Raw genomic sequence first — 20,776 nt, forward strand, 5'->3', positions numbered from 1 at the left:
GGCCCCGCTGCTGCGCACCCGCAGCACGTGCACCGCCCTGCCGTAGCGGCAAGCCCTTGTCTAAAAGCTTCCCTGGGGGCAGCTCTTCAGATAGAGGCACCGTTGTGAACAGAGCGGGGCTGCAAAACCCTGGCTCCTGCCCTAGCCCCGCTGGGCGCTGCAAGGCTGGCGAACCTCGCGTCTGTCCTAGCGCCTCACCCCTGGACAGACTCACCCCCCTCTCTGCTTAACTGCATGCAGATGCACACGCCGCTCCTGAGCAGCAGGGGCAGAGAGGATGTGTGTGTGGGCACCATTTCCCCCCCAGCACACCAAGCATGCTACCGCCACCATGCAAAATAGTATTAAATGTAAAAAAAAAAAAGCCACATGAGAGGGACCACCACTTCATCTGTGGGAGAGCCCCCTGCTCTACAGTTTGGAAAGCAGCTGCAGCCTAAACCCTGTTCTCAGCAACTATGCCCCATCATTTACATAAGCTTTTTTTTTTTAGGGGGAAATATTGCTCCCTGGCTACCATACCTGGTACTAAGATGTTGGGTAAATAGATTATCAAGATTGGAAATTAGTTCAACATTTGTATGGAAGGGAAAGGTTCTCTCTACTGTGTAGGGAAAGCAATACCAAGGAACTAATAGGGGAAGGCTGGAATGACTAAATAGTTGGAATAGGGGCTTAGCTGATAGCCACAGTGCAGGGATTACAGGGGCCCCTGCTGTAAGCAAGCAATAAATTAAACAATGAAAGAATTTGAGTGTGCGCCTAGACTGCGGTTAATGTTCCACTATCCTAATAAGGCTGTAATGCATAAACAAAACCCCAGCTACCCCGTAGCAAAATTCTGCAGTCAGCCTTCCGATAGACTAACAAGCAATCGTAGAGAAGCCACATCTATATGCCAAGCTAACTTCTTCCACTGCTACTAGTTGCTGAATTGGGAGATTTCACATAGGTGGGGTGGAAAGGAATGTAATGGCTTATCTAACGAATGATCAAATGCAATACTGCTTTTAGTTTTTCTGGGGCTGTCTTTCGAGTAGCAATTCATACATCTCCTGCTTCCTTAAGGGCAACATTAGTTCATCCTCTAGCTTTACTTCACCACTTACACTAGTGTACTGATATCAAAACAGCAATATTATGAGACTCCTGTCCTCACCCCACTGGCCCTTTGTCCCCTCAAAAATTAGGCTGATGTAAACAGGAGGGAAAGATGCTGACAACAGGGTCCAGGCTGCAAGAGTGGTCCAAAAAATAATAATAAAAAAAGTTACCCTTCTGTCCTCCCACCATGCTTGCTCACACAGGTATTTCTCCCTCCCCCCCCACAAAAAAAAAAACAGGGAGTGCGCTGCAGTTATATTAAAGAGCATTAGCTACTTGCTAATTTAAAGGGAAATAAGCAACCAGCCTTACATTCCATTACAGATCAAAATGGTGATAAACATTATGTCTGGATGCTTCCCTTAGTTCTAGGCTTCCCTTAGTACTGGGACATTTTGCAAGACTTGCTTTGTTCCCTGAAGCAATATTTCAGTCAGCAGCATTGTTTCAGTGATGAATCCAGGTCAGCCCCTCCCTCACTGCTGTCCTTGAACCTTTCTGTATCAGAATAGCAAACAGAAGAAAAAGCTTCCCATTCCAAGCATCTGTGGTGGACATTGGCCATGGCACCAAGAGAAGTCTGACATTGTTAGACACTCAGTGCCACTTGCATAGCTTGGGGAAGCAATGCTGGATTTCCCCTGAAGTTGTAAGCTGCAGCATACACGCTAGCATGAAAGAAGCACTTGCCTATCCAGGAGGCCACACGCAAACAAAGCATGGTTGTCAAAGGTGGATACAGAGATAGGCTGTGGGAAGGCAGCTCAGCTGTATGAACAAATGGTAAAATGTTAGCAAAACTTACTCAAGTTTCATACAAATACATGTGTTTGCAATAAGCCCACAGGGACCCAGAGTAGCACAAGCAGATGATGTTAGAAGCAGGGCATATAGGAAAAACCGGCAACTGTCTCAGGCAGGATTCACTTCAGATCAGTGCATCTACCCACTATTTTAAGAAACAAAACAACCCCATGGGGGGGGGGGAGCCAACCAGCCCAAGACACTGGACTTGGGCATAGGAAGCCATGTCTGGAGGAGCTCAGAAAAAAAATCAAGATGCCAAGCTGAAATAAAATGGGTCATTTGAAGTCACATTAGCCAATTAAATACATTCCTTCCCAGTACAACAGACTGGTTTTAGGCTTTCCACACACTGAACTAGTATATAAAGGAGACTGACAACTCACAGCCAAGTCTATATTGATGCCACAATCTAGATTTTGTAATCCTAGTTGGGGAAGAGTCACTACAAACTGGTTTATAGACAGATGGCAAGCAAGCCCCATTCTTTTTGGAAGACACTTTCTGCTAGTAAATAGTCCAAAGGCTGACAGTAAGTACATTTATGCAGTGAAATAGCTGGACATTTTTGCAGAAAACCTCAGCACATAAATTTAACCTGCTTGATAGTTTACAAAAATAAAGTTCTATCGCACCCTCAGGAGGAATTCGCATTGTACCCACTCTATAAAACAGCAGACCATTGAAATATAGAGGTACAACACAGACCACAAGGTCATCTTCTAGTTCAATCCCCTGCATGGAAGCAGGATGAAGGCCAGGTCTATACTAGATCCAGAAGGTCAGTTTAAGGTATGCCCAGCTATGTAAATAACATCGCTGGAGTTGACATATCTTGAGCTGAGCTTGGCGCCACATCTCCACAGCAGAAGGTCAATGGGAGCAAATGTCCATCTGCTCTTCCCTTACTCCTCATGAATTGAGGAGTACCAATGTCAATTGGGGGTGCAAGCAGAGTTTGATATAGTGGATCCTTACTAGACCTGCTAAATTGAATGCCAGAAGATTGATCTCCGGCGTGGCAAGTGGAGACATGGCTTAAGTAAACCAAGTCCACCTTTGACATTTATCCAGCCGTTTTTTTTTTTTTTAAAATCCACAGCTCCCTTAAAAGCCTATTCCACTGTTTTAACTGTCCTTAGTGTTAGGAAGTTGTTCCTAGTATCGAACATCAATCTCCTTTGCTGCAAGTTAATGATATTACTCTTGTCCTAACTTCAGAGACATGGAGCGTAATTGATGACCATCCTCTTTATAACAGCCCTTAGCATATTTGAAGACTGTTATCAAGTTGTCCCACCCACCCCCAAGTCTTTGCTCAAGACTAAACATTCCAGTATTTTTAAACCCTTTCTTCTGGTTAGGTTTTCTAAACCATTGATAACTTGTTTTTTTCCTCAGGATTCTCCAGTTTAAGCATGGCACCCAAAATTGGCCACAGTTCTCCAGCCAAGGCTATACCAGTGCCAAGTAGAGCAGAATAATTACAGTACCTGACACTCCTGTGAATACAGCCTAGAATATTAGCCTTTTTGTGCAACAGTACCACATTGAACATGAACTAACAATTTGTGATCCTCAAGATCCTTTTCTGTGGTACTTCTGCCTTTCCAGTTATTCCCCATTTTCAAGTTATGCATTTGATATTTCCTTCAGTGAAGTACTTTGAGTCTTGATTAGATTTAATCTTTTTGTGTCTTCAGACCAATTTAAGGCCATTTTGAATTCTAATCCTGCCCTCCAAAATGCTTGTAACCCGTCCCAGCTTGATGTCATCCGCATGTTAAACACACTCCTTGCTTCATTCTCTAAATAATTAAACATTGGCTAGCACTGGACCAAAGACTGAGCCATACAGGACCTTACTAGATATAGCCTCCCACTTTGACTGCAAACTCCTCTTTGAGGATGATTTTTCAGCCAGTTGTGCTCCCATCTGGTAACTTCATCTAGGCCACATTCCCTAGTTTGCTTATGAGACTATCATGTGGGACTGTGTCCCCGTCTTCCATGCACTAGACCAATAACCAAGTCAAAGGAGGAAATCGGATGGACTTCAGGGCGGATTTAAAATGAACATTTTCAAAAAATGAACGTATTATAAACCAGATTTTATTTAAATAACTTTTTAAAAAGGGAAACCTCTTTAAAAGGAATAAAAACTAAGTAGGGGATGAGATCTGCTACTAGTTTTAAAAAGTTTGAAGGCCAGCCTATGTAACTTGGAGAATGTCCAAGAGATTTAAATAAGCAATATATTATTCACTATGATCATTCAATTTGAACATACTAAGTGTACAATCAGAATCTGAAAATATGAAGGTAAATAATTGTTTAAATAAACATGTATAATGATAAATTACGTTCCCAGGTCTCAAAAAAGATATGCCACATCTAGTGTAGAGGCTCTATTTAACTGTAAGTTGACACTTTTAATGGTTACATCAATCCATGAGAATGCATCTTTCTTTACAAGGTAACTTAAATCAACTTTTTTCAGTTTGTACTTAACTCAGTCCACTGTGTTTATTTGGCATTCATTCTTCACAAATCCCTGTTATCTAGTTTTTGTTTACTCTAATAATGATATTTAATCGGTTTATAAACAATTATGATTTTAACATCTGGAACCCTCCCCCACCTGCACAATGTCTGTCAGGTATTTAAGAAGGGTCCACCCACAGGAGACATCACCTTCAATATTGCCAAGGGTATTAAAAATTAGCTCTACATATAAAAAAAAGTATGCCTGGGTTAAGCTGAAAGACTTCTTGCATTTGGTCTTTATCACCACCTTACATTTTGAGAAATAGAGCAAAACCCTGCTCTCCAATGGTTAACAGAATTTAATTTTGAGATGCAGCCATTGTCGATTTTTCCAAAATGCACGGTAATTTGAACCTATGTATTTGAATGCAGTGTGATGGCTCACCTATGACTCAGCAACTTAAGTCTTCTGGATGCAAGGGCTAATTGAACTGACATTGGCTTTGTAGCAGGAATTTAACATTCAAGATTAGAATGTTAGCAAATAAAAAAATCTAAGTGTAAATAAGTGCTTTCAGTACTGATCAGCCCCCATGCACTGTCTCCCAAAGCTAGATTTAACACATCAGTGCTATGATAATTATATGTTCTGGCACGGAATGCTATGCAGATACTTACAAGATTGTTAAAGCAGATGCATCAGCTATCATTTCAATTTAGTTTAAAAAAAACAGAATCCCTATGATGCAAGAAGTGAATAGGGTTTAAGTTTAGACTTTCCCCACTTTGTCACTTAAAAATAGCATCCTATAGTCTTTGTAAGAGCTAGTTTTTAAAACATATTACATTAGAAAAATGGCCATCCGATGAAGGTTTTCATCCCATAAACAACTTTTTTTTCTTCAATTGCATCCTTCTAATACAGAATAATTTACCAGTCTGAATCACAAGAGTTTATATTCAGGCAAGGTATCGACAGAGTGAAATATCTAACTACCGGCACTTACCTTTGGGGGAAGATGCATTGTACAACTACAAAGAAATTCAAGAACTGGACGTGCTCAGTATGCAAACATAACCAACATAAACCGGTCCAGACATCTGAACAGCAAAGATTTGGATAGTCAGTGAAGGGGTAAGAAACTATTAGAGCCAGATCTACTGTGGTGTTTGAGCATTAAGAATAATTAATGGAAGAGCCATAAAATCACCCATCATTGGTTTATCCTATTTATGAGGGCTGATTAAAACATTCCAGGGCAAACAACAGTGGTTTCATACAGACTTCACTAGGATGATGAAATGCAAAGTGTTACAGGACTAAAATCAGAATCACAGTTACATAAATACAGGACTGTTTCACTAAAGGCTGTATTTCTATCCACTAGCAGTGGAACTCCAAATATGGCAGACATGAATGCTGGAGTGGAACATATCTCCCCACACACACACACCCATCATGGCTTCCAAGAATAAAATCTCACAAATCACGGATAGAACAAACAGCAGTGATGATGCTGGTAAATCAACTGCTAGCTTTGGCCAACTGGCACAGGTGTTAGATAAGAAACAAACTCACAAGCTGGACTCCAGACCAGCTCACCTGTTTGTTGCTATCATTCAAAGTAGATGTTAGAATGTGTTTGTTGTTTAAACTCCATTAAAAACTGGAGAGATGTTGCATACATAGTTTTCAGTGATCTGCACCTTGCTATAAGGTAATAACTTTGTCTATTCTCCTGTAACTAAGTAACCCATCAAACAAGCAGCTTTGTAAAATGCAAATTAATAGGAAAGCGCTAGTTCCTGAGCAGGGAAAACAGACTTTGCACTTCAACCCCACAAAATGACCAAGTGCATTCCTCTTTCCCATCATGACTGAACAGACCTGTGCGTAGAATATCCTGTCTGCTTGGTTCTTGTCAGAAGCAGCAATACATATTTCCAAGAAAAAAAATTAATCTCTGGATGGTTTGAATTCTAACGTGGCAGAACCACCAAATGAGAATCCCACAGTGACTCTGGATAGCCTTGAGTGACTTTTGGTAAATTGACCGATTAATTTCAAAGTTGCTCAGAGATATAGTATACATTGTGGCTGGCCTGTATATATGTGTTTACCTTCTTTTACCTCTCAACCTTCATTCCTTTTTTCTTCTTTAAATCATGAGCGGTTAGCTTACTATGGAACTGGTTACCAACATGGTCTTTGGTGCAAGAACTAGGATGCAACTTGCCCAGGATAAGTGACCATTCTCTTGGGACAGGGTGTAACCTGGATATTTTGTGATTTTGGTTGTACGTAACCATTTATGTGGTCCAGCTTGCCCAAGTGGCAAGATAGAGTGGAGTGTGGCACCATTCTAAGACTGTAAGTGTACTTTGGGAGTTCACATTTGTTACTGGGTTAGTGAAATCTAATTATAGAATTTATCACCCATTGGGATGTCTGCCCCGAGGTTGAAGTGCCCTGAGCCACTTCAGACACTGACAGAAGTGTCAGCCAATCTGCCCTCATCATGAATCACTTCAATAGGATCCTATGAAGCTGGAGTCTCACAAAGTTAAAATTAACCCCATAGGATTGTAAAAGATCTTCAAGAGAAGTCAACCTGCACTACAGAATGCTACTTTGACGCTGTCTAAACATTTTGCCGTTAGATTACCAAAAACACTTAAGACACTAGCACAATGGAATAATTATTTAATCTTGCATATTGCAGCTGCTTCCTTAGGTTTTTCAAGGAAACCTACTCACAAGCCATCTAACAACTCTTTAGATCACTAGAAGGATTCATTTTTTCCCCTCAAAGCACAGCAGCTATTGCTGACTGCTAAGAATATGTATATCCCCTGGTTTAAAAAAAAATGCTTTTCTCTCATCCTTACAAAGTGAACTAAACCAAGTTGATGGGCAAAGTCAGAATAAAAAAATTATCCATATGGAGTTAACATTAGAGTGCTCTGTCAGGATAAGTATCTGGTCAGACACTGGGATATTTTTTTTCTTTTCAAACCTTACTGTATGTCACGTCAACCTGAAAACTGGGCCCTGGAAATCATGGTAGCTATTCCATGTCCTTCAAGCTTAAATATCTGCTGCTTCTGCCTCTCAACATCACTAACAAATCAGAAGCCTATAGACACAAGCCTCCTGAATTTAAACATCCAGCAAGAAGTTTCAAGTTGCTTTTTTGTTACTTGAACTCTTAAAACAGGACTGTCCTTTTAAAAAAAAGAAAAAGAAAAAGAAAAGATGCAGGAAACTCAACATCAGAATAGCATTTAAGGTTGGTCACAAATTTTGAACTCACGAGGATCCCTCTAAATAATTTTACTATAGCCAATAACTTCAAACAACTACATGTAAAAAGGTTTGTCTGATTAGTCTCAGTTATTCCTGTTGTAACAGTCAAAACATTACACTCTGAACATTTAATCCCAGCATACTTTACAGTTCTTACCAGTAACAATTTTATAGGCAACTATCATGGTCTTCATTCCCAGCATTAAGAGATGGTTTTGTTTTCATGCAATACGTTATATCAGTGTTTCTCAAACTGTGCTCTGCGGAGCCCCAGGGCTCCACGAGACATCTCTAGGGGCTCCATGAGGTTGACAAACTGGAAACATCGATAGGTACAACACATACAATCAGTGGACCGCTGGGGCTCTGCATAAATTTTTATGCATGTAAAGGGCTCCGGAGCCCAAAAAGTTTGAGAACCGCTGCTTTATATGGACACTTATTCCCCAAAAGGAAAAACTGACTAACACAGGCACAGCGAGCTTCTGGAAGTTCAAGTGAGGCCCGGAGGATCAGGTAATGTAAATATGAAATGCCCAACCTCGCTATAAAGTAAGTGATAGTACAGGTAGTACCAAGGAAATCTAGTCTCCTCAAAGTTTTATTTTCAAGTGTTTTTTTAAACATCTGCCTTCTCCATACCTTGGATAAGGACATAATTATACTCCAATCATTTTTTTCTGGTGTCACTTAGTACTGTTCAGTGGCTACAATTTTCATCCTGATTTGAACTTCAGTTATCAGTTGGAAGAATTCTAAAATTACTCAGTCCTGAAGTGCTGATTTATCATACAGGAACATTGAGAGAATGAACTGTGTAAAACCTGTAGAGAGATTTTAGTTCATGTGTCAGAAGTTAAATGCCAAGTAATGATCCACCATCCATCCTTTAATCACCTTTGGCAGCAGGACATAGCTGAACATAATTTGAGAACAGTAATTTTAAAATATATTGTTAAACAGAATAAATATTGCAAGATTAAAGTAGCAATAGTATCAGATGGACAAAACTGTAAACAACGCAACAATTTTTGCTACACCAGAGCAATAAAAGAAGCCTAGTAATTTTGGTTTTGACATTTAGTTGTGTGACAAACAAAAATGATCAAGTGCTAGCCATTCACTGCAAACTCAGGACTAATTGTCTTGTCAGAGGAACTAGCAGATGTTCACTGACCAGTCAAACATAATCCAAGAGTTCTGTGGTGTTGCTCAAAATCTCCTTTGGACCAAATCTTGCTTTACTTAGGTAAGTAGTTTCTACTGAAGCATACGATAAGCAGGTAAGGGGAGTAGCTTTTGATCCTATAACAGTTTGAGGAATGCACTTTTTTTAACTGGCTTTTACGTGGTAAGGTCTGAAAAAGTTACACCAAAACAGACCTACATTCAAGAGAGAATTAGGGACATTGATAAATGCTGCAGACATCAGTAGTTTATTGGTATGTTTAGTCAAAACACATTCAAGAATGGAAACTTAAAAGTAAAAATACTTTCCACCTGCAACAATTAACTAGATTCTACTAGCATATAATGCTTAACACATTACAGCAATAAAGATGGTAATCCACTGTCTTTTATACCTACTAAAGCCAAGATGGTATGCCAACTTTGTTGAAATAGGATTGTAATGATAGAATACTACCACCATCCACAGATCAGCAACTAACAGTAATGACCAATGAATCCGTTACTTTGCTTTAAGAGGTACATTTACTGAAAGAGGGACAAGAACATTAAGAATCCACAGTACAGTAGGTGAACAATCACCATGTAAACTTCTGGGTATGATGTTCCATTATCTTTATTTTATGGCATTGAAACAAGAAGCAAGCCAGAAAGCTGAATGGCTCTGTAGCTCTTCTAATGGTCAGTTACACTTTTTGGTGACCTTCTCCCAAGTGCCATTTGCCATAACAATTTAGAAGATGGCAGGGCAATAGCACAGCATTAACATTTTTAAAAGCTACATGAACACTGGTGGCAAACTGCTTACAGAAGACAGCAGTTTGACTAAAAGCTTCGATTTTAAGTCAAGTCATGTTTTGTGGTGAGGAGTTCAAGTAATATGTTTCCAGGTAACATCTGAAAATGCAAGAGTAACAAACTAAAATATAAAAATGGAAACTGAGAAACGTGTCCCAGAAAAAACGTATGGAAATAGTGCAAGACTTACCATCAAACATGGAAGACCTCAAGTTTTTGGGAAAAAACAGTCAGATGCAATCTTGCTTTGCCTAATACATCAGAAACAAACATGTGCAACATCTTCCAGCTTACTAGAAAACCATAAACGGTTGCACAATCCAGAAACAAATGGCTATTATGCCACATTTGCTACTAGTTGCAATATAATGAGGTCTTCCATGCTTAGAAGCAGCTTTTAAGTGGTCACACTTTCACCCCCTCCTTCCTGAAGCATCAGAGCTTGGTGCTTGCCGAACTCTCCAGCACTGAGTTAGATAGTATTGTTTGCTACATTTGCCGTTTACTGGAGCACGAATCTAGGCACACAGTAATCCGGAAATCGCAAACCTCTCACAATGAAAGAATCTACAAGTAAAAATACATAAAAAGGATGTCTCCCCCCACCCTTAAGCTCAGAGTCTGATGGAAGTCGACATCACTTCAGAGATTTGTGCAAAATGAGTAAGTTCAAAAAACTGGAAAATGCAAATACTTAGAGCTGCTTTTCTGTTCTCTGAAAATTGCAGTATCGTTATTTAACAAGCTTACCCTTGATCTACAGAGCTGAGCTTACTTTAGAAATTGACAAAGCGTACCAAGTTTGTAGCAGATTTTTGAAGTGTCACTGAAATTTCACCTTCATATTCCTAAAAATTTTACATTTGATAGAGAAAAGACAATCTGGAGACTACTCAGTTGCCTTCTCCCTCCCTTTCCCTTCTCTACAAAAAGCCGTATAAAATTAACTGAAGAGCAAGGTGAGTGATATTCTAGCAACTTTTACTGATTTAAGGATACTGCAATTTTTAATACCACTTTTCAATGATTTCCTTTAAACATTTTGCAGCTGTTTGGCTTCGCAGCACAGCAATTCATACACTATACTGTACAAAATCACCAGCAAGACTGGAATGATGTATTAATAGAAGGCACCATCATGCTTATTACATTACCAGAGAACTCAAATACAGTAAAGACAATTCACTGTACAACGCTTAAAGAAGGGGAAAGGGCAGGAGAGGAGTGTGTTGAGCAGCCAGCCATCCCTGTATTGAAGAGGGGCAAGTAGAAAAATCTTAGATATGAGCTATCAAACTTGTTTTGTACTCAGGACCATAACTTTGAAGTTCTGGACTGTGTTTCGTTTACCACTAAATGGTTTCCTTCTGGAATATACTTGTAGTCTTGTTAAGGTTTGTGTGTGTACATATTGGTCACAGCAAACAGATCAGAAGCCTGCAACATTTCACAAGCTATTCTGTCTGAAAAAGAGGATGGATTTTTTTTCCTGATGCCTCTTGTAGATGTCAATGTAAATGAGTTTAGAGTACCCATTAGTGCATTTTGATGAGTGCATAAACACAAGTTAGTTGTTTTGAACCAAGTGTTCTAAAAGAAAAAAAAAGGCAAGCTTCTCCAATTGCACAGATTGCACCAATTGTGTTTCCAACAGTAATAAGCAGAAACAGTAACACTTACACAAAATGTGCAGCAGAGGGTTTTTGACTGAAAGGACCTGAATTCAATTGGGCATGTCCTTTAGTCCACTTTTGTTGCAGATAGTTTTATGGTCATTTCTCTGTCCTTAATTCTCCAAGTCTAAATTTATAAATTAACAGTGTAACTCCTGTTGTGAAATTTGGGAAAGCATATCCACCTCAATTTAACTGGTAACCAAAGGATGCTTTTCACATCAAAGAAATGATCAAAAAGGCTGTGTCACATTCCAAAGCCAAAAAAATTAACAAGAATGCAAACACGACGAATAATGTACCACTGCCGAGACTGTCTGCCAACAGTGGAAGATTTCAACGGCGTTGTCCTGTGAAACGGCCTTCCATTTGCCCAGTGCCTCTTCCAGAGCCGAGTTTCTGTGCCATGCCACCCCGGGGAGGAGGTCCTCTTCCATCACGGTCCCGCATCATTCCACCACCCACTAGTCCACGGGGACCCCCGGGCCCTCTATCATTGCGCCGAATATCCCTACGATCATCACCACCGCCTCGGGTCTCTCTTTCACGGGCAGCTCTTGTTTTTTTCTCTTCTACATTCAAGCGCACTTCTCCTCGAAACATAATGGGCTTAAGAAGGGGGAAATGTTTACAAGGCAAAGTTAGTTACCATTTCATGAAATCCCAGCTATTTAAAACACATGGAATCAGTAATTCCTACACCGCCCTGACATTAGCAGTGCAGTTGCACAGAGTTTAAAACCAAATTTCACATTCGGACTTGTGACTTCTAACCCAACATATCTGTAGAGACCCTAGCATGCTTTGCAATATATTAGTAAGCTACTTTGATTAGGCAAGGAATTTAAAAGCTCTGGGAAAACTTGCCATCCCTAAAGGAAGCGGAAATATAATGAACCTGGAAGTTACGTAATTTCCTCTCCTCCCCCCATTCCAGCACTTCAGGTCAAGTTCAGCTTGCTCCCTTGGTAAGGTCTAGACTACAGCTATGAGTTCGTGATGAAAGAAGAGCTGACCAAAAACCTGTAATTCAGTTTTTAAACTTACAAACATGCATCAGGACATAGCAACTTCTAAAAATAAGAACTGAAGTGAGAAACAAGAACAGGCTACCAACAGAATATAAAACGTTCCATGAAATTAAAGTTTTTCTAAGAACTGGTCCTCAGATCACTGATCAGGGGGTTTTGAACTCAGGTGAAGTGCAGAACTAGAGGTAGTATATAATTAAACAATGCAGGTGCTAATGGTTCTTGATGTCTGTGTAGAATCTGGTGTTGGTCATCTTCCTTTCCAAGTGCAAACTAATGGTTCTTATCAGCCTCTTGTAACTATTTAGCCTTTAAGGTGTTACTAGACTATTTGTTATTTTTTAAATTTTTCTGGTTACAGACTAACTCCGCTATCCCTCTGAAGTTTATCTACTCACTCTCTCTTTTTTTTCTTCCTCCCCTCCATTTTTTCCCCTTCTCCTCCCCTTAACCCTTCATTTATTCTTGGATCTGGACTTCCAACACTCCTGTCATCTGAAGAAGTGGGTTGTGCCCACGAAAGCTCATGATACCAGCTACATGTTTTGTTAGTCTTTAAAGTACTACCAGACTATTTGTTGTTTAAGTTTTTCCTGTTAGACTAACTTGACTACCCCTCTGAAGCTTTTATATCATTCATGTTTTAGTGGCATCACCTTCCCTTATTATGACAAGTGTGTAACTACTACATGCCCAAACTTACTTTTGCAACTAAGATTCTCTGAACTGGCTCAGAATCATCAAATACCACAAAGCCAAAGTTTGGTAGTTTTCCTCCAACTCCTTTGGTATTAATGCGAAGTTCCACCACATTTCCAAAGCCTGTGAAAGCACAATACAAATACAAGTTATTCAAACTTTAATATATTGTGGGTCCAGCAAGAAGCCTTTTTGTTTTAGTTATTCCCAAAAATCTTTTGTAATGCTCAAGTTTGTTACTCTGTTTATAAAACATTAACATAAGCTATGTTCAGTTGTTGAAGCTGTATTTCCTTCCTTTAGACCCAGCAGATGAATTTCAAACTATTTAGAAGCCTATCACTTACTCATAAAGAATTCTTTCAGTTCATTCTCATCAATATCATGTGGCAAGTTGCCAACAAAGAGCTGATGACTGTCCGGGTAACGAATTATTCGGCGATTATCCGATTCATTCTGCTCCATATCCCCTCGACCTGTGTCAATTCAAAACACAAGCAGTTTTAGGATTTGTATTGAACAACTTATAAGAAATACATCTAGCAACAAACACACTCATTTGTTTTCAATCCATTCATTTGAGCCATTCCTCACCCTGGGTCTATCTTCTGCTGGGGAAGGCATGCTTACTTAGTGCCTTTAGAATTGAATCTTCCCCAATGGGGATATCAAAAGTTTATGGTTTTCTTCAGATACAAATCATATCACTCAGCTATTTGCTTTCCAAGAGAAACACGTCCACCAAATATACCTAACTTTTCACATATGCTTTTAATCTTCATGGACAGTGCTGAAATAACAGCTGCAGAGACTTACTTGAAGGCCCTCCAGCACTGGCAGTATCCATGCAAGCTTCCCCATCAGTGAATCTCAATCTCAGACTGATAATTAAGTTTCCTCAAGGTTATCTACATGCTCATGGGAAATTTGGCCTCTCTGCTAACATTACCATCCATTATCTCCTTTGTCCATACCACCAGAACAGCAACAGCTATCCACTGGGAGCAGAGATCCAACTAGTTTCATACATTAAAATAAAAACTTTAAAAAAACTTCATGGCTACGACGACTATTTTTGAAACACTTCCATTGAGAGCAGCAGTCAACACGGTTCACCACCAGTTTTTTAGATGAATGTGCATCTCATTGTACCACAGCAGCACAGAACATGTAACCTATGGTAAAAACTGTTCACTTCTTCCCCAAAATTCAAAATAGTACAAGGAAAAATATATTAAGCAACAGCCTACTCTGAACACCCATAAGAGTTTCTTGGAATGAATGAGGGAAAGTTTATGATGCTTCATATTATTTTTGAGTCTCAAAGTCACCACCTGACCCCAGTTTAAAACTTAGCCCTGTCATACCATTTCTAGTAAATGTCCAAATAAACGGAAAAGCTAACAATTATTGTCTATTTACAGCTATTTCTTCTAGCCCTCCTCTTTCAAAGGATGAGAACAGCTTTGAAAGCTAAATGCTTTGGTTACCGACTAGCGGTAGCAACACTGCCATAGTTACTCCTCTTCAGCCCAACTATAATCTGTATTAATTTATGGCTGCAAGACTTCATTCACACAGACAATCAACCACAAACACTCATTAATATTTGCCTACTGAGCTATAGAAAAGATAGGACCAACAATGATGGTATTCCCATTCTACGATAATGATTTGAATGCATTTCTTACTACAGGCAGTCCCCGGGTTACGTACAAGATAGGGACTGTAGGTTTGTTCTTAAGTTGAATCTGTATGTAAGTCGGAACTGGCATCCAGATTCAGCTGCTGCTGAAACTGACCAGCGGCTGACTACAGGAAGCCTGAGGCAGAATTGCTCTGCCCCGGGCTTCCTGGAATCAGCCTCTGATCAGTTTCAACAGGCTGAATCTGGACGCCAGTTCCGACTTACATACAGATTCAACTTAAGAACCCCAGGCGTCCCCAAGTCAGCTGCTGCTGAAACTGATCAGCGGCTGATTCCAGGAAGCCCGGGGCAGAGTAACTCTGCCTCGGGCTTCCTGTAGTCAGCGCTGGTCAGTTTCAGCAGCAGCTGACTTGGGGACGCCTGGGGCAGAGCAGCTGGGGTGCTGCTGGGTTGCTCCAGATGCGCCGCGGCTGTCCCGCTGCCGGCGTCCTCAGAGGCTTTGCTCCCCGTCTCCCTGGTCTGCTGGTCTCCAGCAGACCAGGGAGACGGGGAGCAAACCCCGTTCGTAACTGCGGATCCGACATAAGTCAGATCCGCGTAACTCGGGGACTGCCTGTATCTCCATGAATGCAATATAATTAGGATTGTCAAGTGATTAAAAAAATGAATCAAATCATTAATCACACCGATACTCAGTCCTGCTTCTTGTTTAGCCAGCCAAACAAGTCAGTTTACATTTACTAGAAATAATACCATCCCACTTCTGTTCTCACTTTCAGATGACATTGTAAACAACATGTTCAAATGGCATTTCTGTGGCCATCATCATAAGATATATCCGTGCCAAACGCAGTAAAAATTTATGGGTTCCTTCATGCTTCAGCCACCGTTCCAGAGGACGTGTCCATGCTGATGATGGGTTCTACTCAATAATCCAGAACAGTGCAGACCGAAGCATGTTCATTTTCATCATGAATCAGCAGAAAGCGGATTTCCTTTTTTGGTGGTTCACATTCTGTAGTTTCCACATTAGTGTTTCTCTTTCAAGACTTCTAAAAGCATGCTCTACATCTCTTCCCTCATATTTTGGAAGGCACCTCAGATTTGTAAACCGTGGGTTGAGTGCTAGAGCTATCTTTAGAAATCTCATAGTGATACCTTCTCTGTGTTCTCAAATCAGCAGTGAAAGTTCTTAAAACAAACACTAACTGCAAGTTAACATACATCTAAAATTGTGTGTAGCTTGGCTTAGTGTATCCCCATCAGACTTAGATGATATAGACAGCTCAAAGATGGATGCCTTATGAACAGTGCTGATTAAGAGTTGACTGGGATGCATTAGTAAGACTGTTTCTGTTATAAACTGACAGAAGGAAACGAGGCAGCAAAAACAGAGCAGTATTTGAGGGGAAACAACCATCAACTAGGTCCAGAGATAAGCTACAATAGAATGAATGACATTTGTCATTTGATAACACACAAGCAAAGGGATTTTGTTCAGGAAGGAGAAACATTCACTCTGCTCAACATATACTAGAAAAACAAAAGACAGGACTATGCAGCACTTTAAAGACTAACAGGATGGTTTATTAGGAGATGAACTTTTGTGGGCCAGACCCACTCCACTTCCTCATCACCTAATAAACCATCTTGTTAGTCTTTAAAGTGCTGCATAGTCCTGTCTTGTTTCAGCAAGACCAGACTAACATGGCTACATCTCTATTACCATATATTAGAGGACATTCAAAATTAAGAAGCAATCAACTCTTAGCCTCAAGAGTTTTTGAACAAGCATTAAGCAATCTGAAGAAGTTCCTTGATGCATTATAGAAGCAACTAATTCAAGAACTGTATTAAAAAAATCCTTTTTAGCACACACACACACACACACACACACACACACACACACACACACACAGCCCCCCCCCCCCAAAGAGAGGCATCTTGTTTGATGCCCTGCTTCTAGTATTGGCATGTGCCTGATCTTTAGGAAAGCAAAAATTCTTTATTCTCTGCAACTAGGGGCGGAGGAATGTAGGCTTTTCCCAGGCCCTGTTTAGTGATCAGCTGCTTTGAGGCAGTGATCACTAAACAGGGCTCAGGAAGGCCTACATTCCTCCACCCCTACTTACAGAGGATAAAGGATTTTCGCTTTCCTAAAAGTCAGGTACATGCCAATACCAGAAGCAGGGCATCAAACATGATGGACCAAAGGTCTGTTTGGTATAGGATTTCCTGTACCAACCAGCCATAGCAAGAATCCTTTCAATTCTAAAGGTAACAGATACATAGGTTCTCATCTTTGCACATGGAACTAAAGTTTACCTGGCCTCGGTCCCCTTGGAGGAAAACCCGGTCTCTCCCTTGGACGCTGCTCACGCACTCGGGTTGGCTGAGACTGGGCTTCAGGCTTAGTTTCAACTCTTGGCTGAAAGAAGAACACACACACTATTAAACAGCCCATACAAAATGAAAGCTGAAATAAAAACAATGCTCACATCACTAGCATGCATAGCAACAACTCTGGATGATTCAGATCCCTGTGATTAGTGTTTGGGAATACATGGACATTTTCTACAAGTTCCTCTGTACCAATCCAGGACTGCAGGGCTTGCTCTGCCAGCCGGTAGAGCACACAAACCTCTCAGAATCAGGACTAAGATTTCTCCTGCTAATCTTATTCTGCCCAACGGCATGGCTAGAGGGAGTTATCTGCAATTGACCATGCATAGAACTGAGACCCAAACAGATCCATAATTTTAAGTATGAACAGGTGCCCAAAACCGGTACAAAGAAATAGGCAGAAACCAAATGAAAACCAGAAATGTCTGCAACATTTCCTGTGCCAACCTTGGACTGCACAAACTAGACCCAGATTAATATATATGGGAGAAACCATTACAGTTACTGTCTGCCTGGAGGATTCTTCTTGCAGAATTCACATCAACTACAGATAAGCCACATCGTAACATTAAAAGAAAGCAAGTTTCCAAATCTTTAAATACAATCTTTTCCCACAAGATGATCTAAGAGAAACTACCTTAGGTAAATATTCTTACAGTACAGAAGTTAGACATCTTCCTTTTCTCTCTATGCCAAGCTTGCCGTCCATATGGGAGCACACAGAAATCGCCCCACTATCCATAAAAACTTCACACCTTCAGCCTTTAAAAAACATGCAAATTTTTTTTAGCTTCTGCATATAACTGCCTTCAAGAAAGTGGTAGGAAGCCACAGAACAAGAAAGCAAGCTAGGTGACTTCATTTACAAGCATTCAATTCACTTGTACTAGACAAACAAATATCAGTCTCTCAAAGATGCACTCGCAGCCTGAACTTGCAAAAGGGGTGTTACACTAAAAGAATGGGGATAGGCACCATAACATGCTGGTTCAAAAGCAAGTGACATTAAGGAGATTTCACCCTCTTCCCATCACTTCCCCTTTGGTAACTCCAACTCTTGACACTAGGTGACTTAACCCCAATATTTGGGTTCAGGCAAGACTTTTCTGGGAGAGATCACGTGTTAGGTGCCCAAATATTACACTGAAGACTAACTTATCACCCATTTTACCATTGAAGCGGTACTCTACCAGCCACTTTCTCCAACATTTCTGGACTAAAGCATTTTAATTATGAGAATTACATAAAATTAAATAGACTACCCCACTGAAACTAACTTTAAAAATGAGCAGTCCTGTGGCACATTAGGGACAACCTATATATTAGTATCATGAGCTTTTGCAGGCAAAACTCTTGTTATAAAATTAAATAAAAGCTTGCCTAACTATAAGGCTGGCATCTGCTTTTGTAGCAGCTCCTCCTGGGCTACAACAGCACCACTATGAAATTATTTTCTTGAAGTTTTAATGTGTAAGAAGTTATATGCACAAAAGTAGCTCATTATCTTTCTAGCTCCCTATTATAGGATATTTATTGCTATCTCAGATTTTTCTTTCCCGAATTCAGCAAGCTACCCTGCCCTCAGGAAAACTTACATGAGAAACAGACAGTCTTTACCTGCTAAATCATGCAATCTCAAATACCTTCTCAACAAGTAGGGCATCTCTGCTCAAAGCAATAGCGGGCTAGCCTTACCAGACAGCAGTGTGTGGTTTATAATAAGTAGGCCAGAAAGAAACTATCAGCCTTTCAGTACAAGACATACAGACTGCCTCACTTTTGTAACACTGGAGAAGGAATGCACTACTGGTAGCTAACATCTGGCCAAATTGCAAGAGAGATTAGTAGTGTCCTGGCAACTGAGAACTGCTGGAAAGCACATGAACTACACTGGAAGCCAGAGAAAAATATTTTTACAGTGTGCCTGACAGAGGGAATACATTCCTCTCTCCTTGGAAACGTAAAATTATCAGCAAATAATTTGTTTCTGGTCATGTCCATTAAACATAGTTATAAGGCAGTAGTTTTTTCAGCCTATGATCATAGACTCCATAGAAGATGAAATGCCTCTAGTCTCCCAGAATCCACAAGAAACAAAATGGCAACCAAACAGGGCCTGATGATGACGACAACTAAATGTCTGCTATTGTGATGGTCATCTTACTTGAATTCCAAAGACAAATAAAGCACAAGAAGCTAGCCCACAAGATTTATTTGCCCTCAAAATTTTAACGTGTCATGTATTGAAGACAAACATTCCCCAAAGTGGACCACACCTATGGGAAAACAGAATGGATCTGCTTTGGAAGACTTCTGACTCATGGTTTAAGGTCTTTTATAGAGGATGAGATGCCTGCCACACTGTTACTGCAAAAGGAAAAAAGGTGGATGGACACAGATCAGAATCTCGGCTGGCTACAACACTGTCTCTATGCTGACTTTCTCCAATCACTCACCTTGATTCTTACTAGTACACAACAAGGAAAACTAAGCCAAACAGAGGCTTAGACATCTAATATCGATCCAGGATGTCCCCCGTGGTAATGTGGATTTAGGATATTCGCTGAGCTGGCCACCTAATAATTCCTAAACTCAGAAGAACCAACCAGTTTTTTCAGAAACCTTCCAGACGAAAATATTCACTCATCTGCCTCGAAAGGTTATTATTCGCTGCATCGTTATTATACTCAGAAAAATCTCATCCAAATTTGTCCTGAAGAGGAAGAAGCCCTGTTACAGTTCAAAAAGCTTTTAAGTTTGTTTCTGGAAACATGAAGGCAACAACACTGTCACCAAAAGCAGCGCTGGTTTGAACAAACAATTTCTGAATTAAATACAAAATTACTGACTACTTAATCCCTTTTCCTTGATAGGTAAGCATTGCTTCAACTCAAATGAAAGGTGAGACTATGTTTAAGATCTCTTCTTGGCAGTGAAGACAAGATGTGGTTTTTACCACCGTGTAATACATGACAGCTAGCCCAAGGGGAAAACAAAACTACAATGAAGACTTGGTGGTTCAGCTTCACCATAAATAAAACTAGGCACCGTCAACCATACACAGGGTATAATGCCACGCCTTCTGTGTGGTTTTTACCTGGAGATAGCTCATGTGCGTTAGTTACGCTGAGGTGAAAAACACACCCTCTCTCAACAGTGAGCATGAATCCTAGGTTATCCCCTATGCTATATTCAGAAATAAAGCGAATATCTAAGGAGGAAAGGGAAATAAGTGCCTGGGTACTACAGGCTGAATATTACCAGCCGCATACAAGCAGACGGTCTCAAAACTAATTAGTCGAAATCTAAAATGGTACTTATTAATTGCTGCTTATTTAAAGAGATGGAGTTCTAATAGGTGCTTTGTGTGAAAGTTAAGAGTTCCCCCCACATTCACTATTTTGTGGGGCTTGTAAGTCTAAGAACAACTCTGCTTGCATAAACAAGAGTACTTGTGATGTTAACTGCCTGAAACAAGATAGGGAAAAGGAAGTGCTGCTGCTTGTAAATGCCCCTTTGAATAAGCTAACTATTTTTCTCACCAGCCCTCCAAGCTTTGATTTTAAGCAGCACATAAAAGAAGCGCTAGAGAGATGTATCCATCTACATCCCAAAAGAAATAATGGCATTAAAA

At 40.3% G+C, this 20,776-nt stretch overlaps 1 protein-coding gene across 2 annotated transcripts in view; it reads right to left on the bottom strand.

Moving 5' to 3' along the window:
* Positions 1 to 9,117: 9,117 nt before the first annotated feature.
* The window catches only part of G3BP2 (G3BP stress granule assembly factor 2), a 49,032-nt gene continuing 37,373 nt past the window's right edge, over positions 9,118 to 20,776 (bottom strand). For both annotated transcript variants that reach the window (XM_075929354.2, XM_075929353.2), the window contains 4 exons: positions 17,065 to 17,167; positions 13,439 to 13,567; positions 13,096 to 13,214; positions 9,118 to 11,970 (listed from right to left, as the gene is read on the bottom strand). In XM_075929354.2, coding sequence (XP_075785469.1) covers positions 11,698 to 11,970; positions 13,096 to 13,214; positions 13,439 to 13,567; positions 17,065 to 17,167 — 624 coding nt within the window. In that variant the 3' untranslated portion in view covers positions 9,118 to 11,697. The remainder of the gene's footprint in view (positions 11,971 to 13,095; positions 13,215 to 13,438; positions 13,568 to 17,064; positions 17,168 to 20,776) is intronic.

The sequence above is a fragment of the Pelodiscus sinensis genome, chromosome 4, assembly GCF_052426305.1.
Source record: "Pelodiscus sinensis isolate ZL-2025 chromosome 4, ASM5242630v1, whole genome shotgun sequence".
Taxonomy (NCBI): Eukaryota; Metazoa; Chordata; order Testudines; family Trionychidae; genus Pelodiscus; species Pelodiscus sinensis.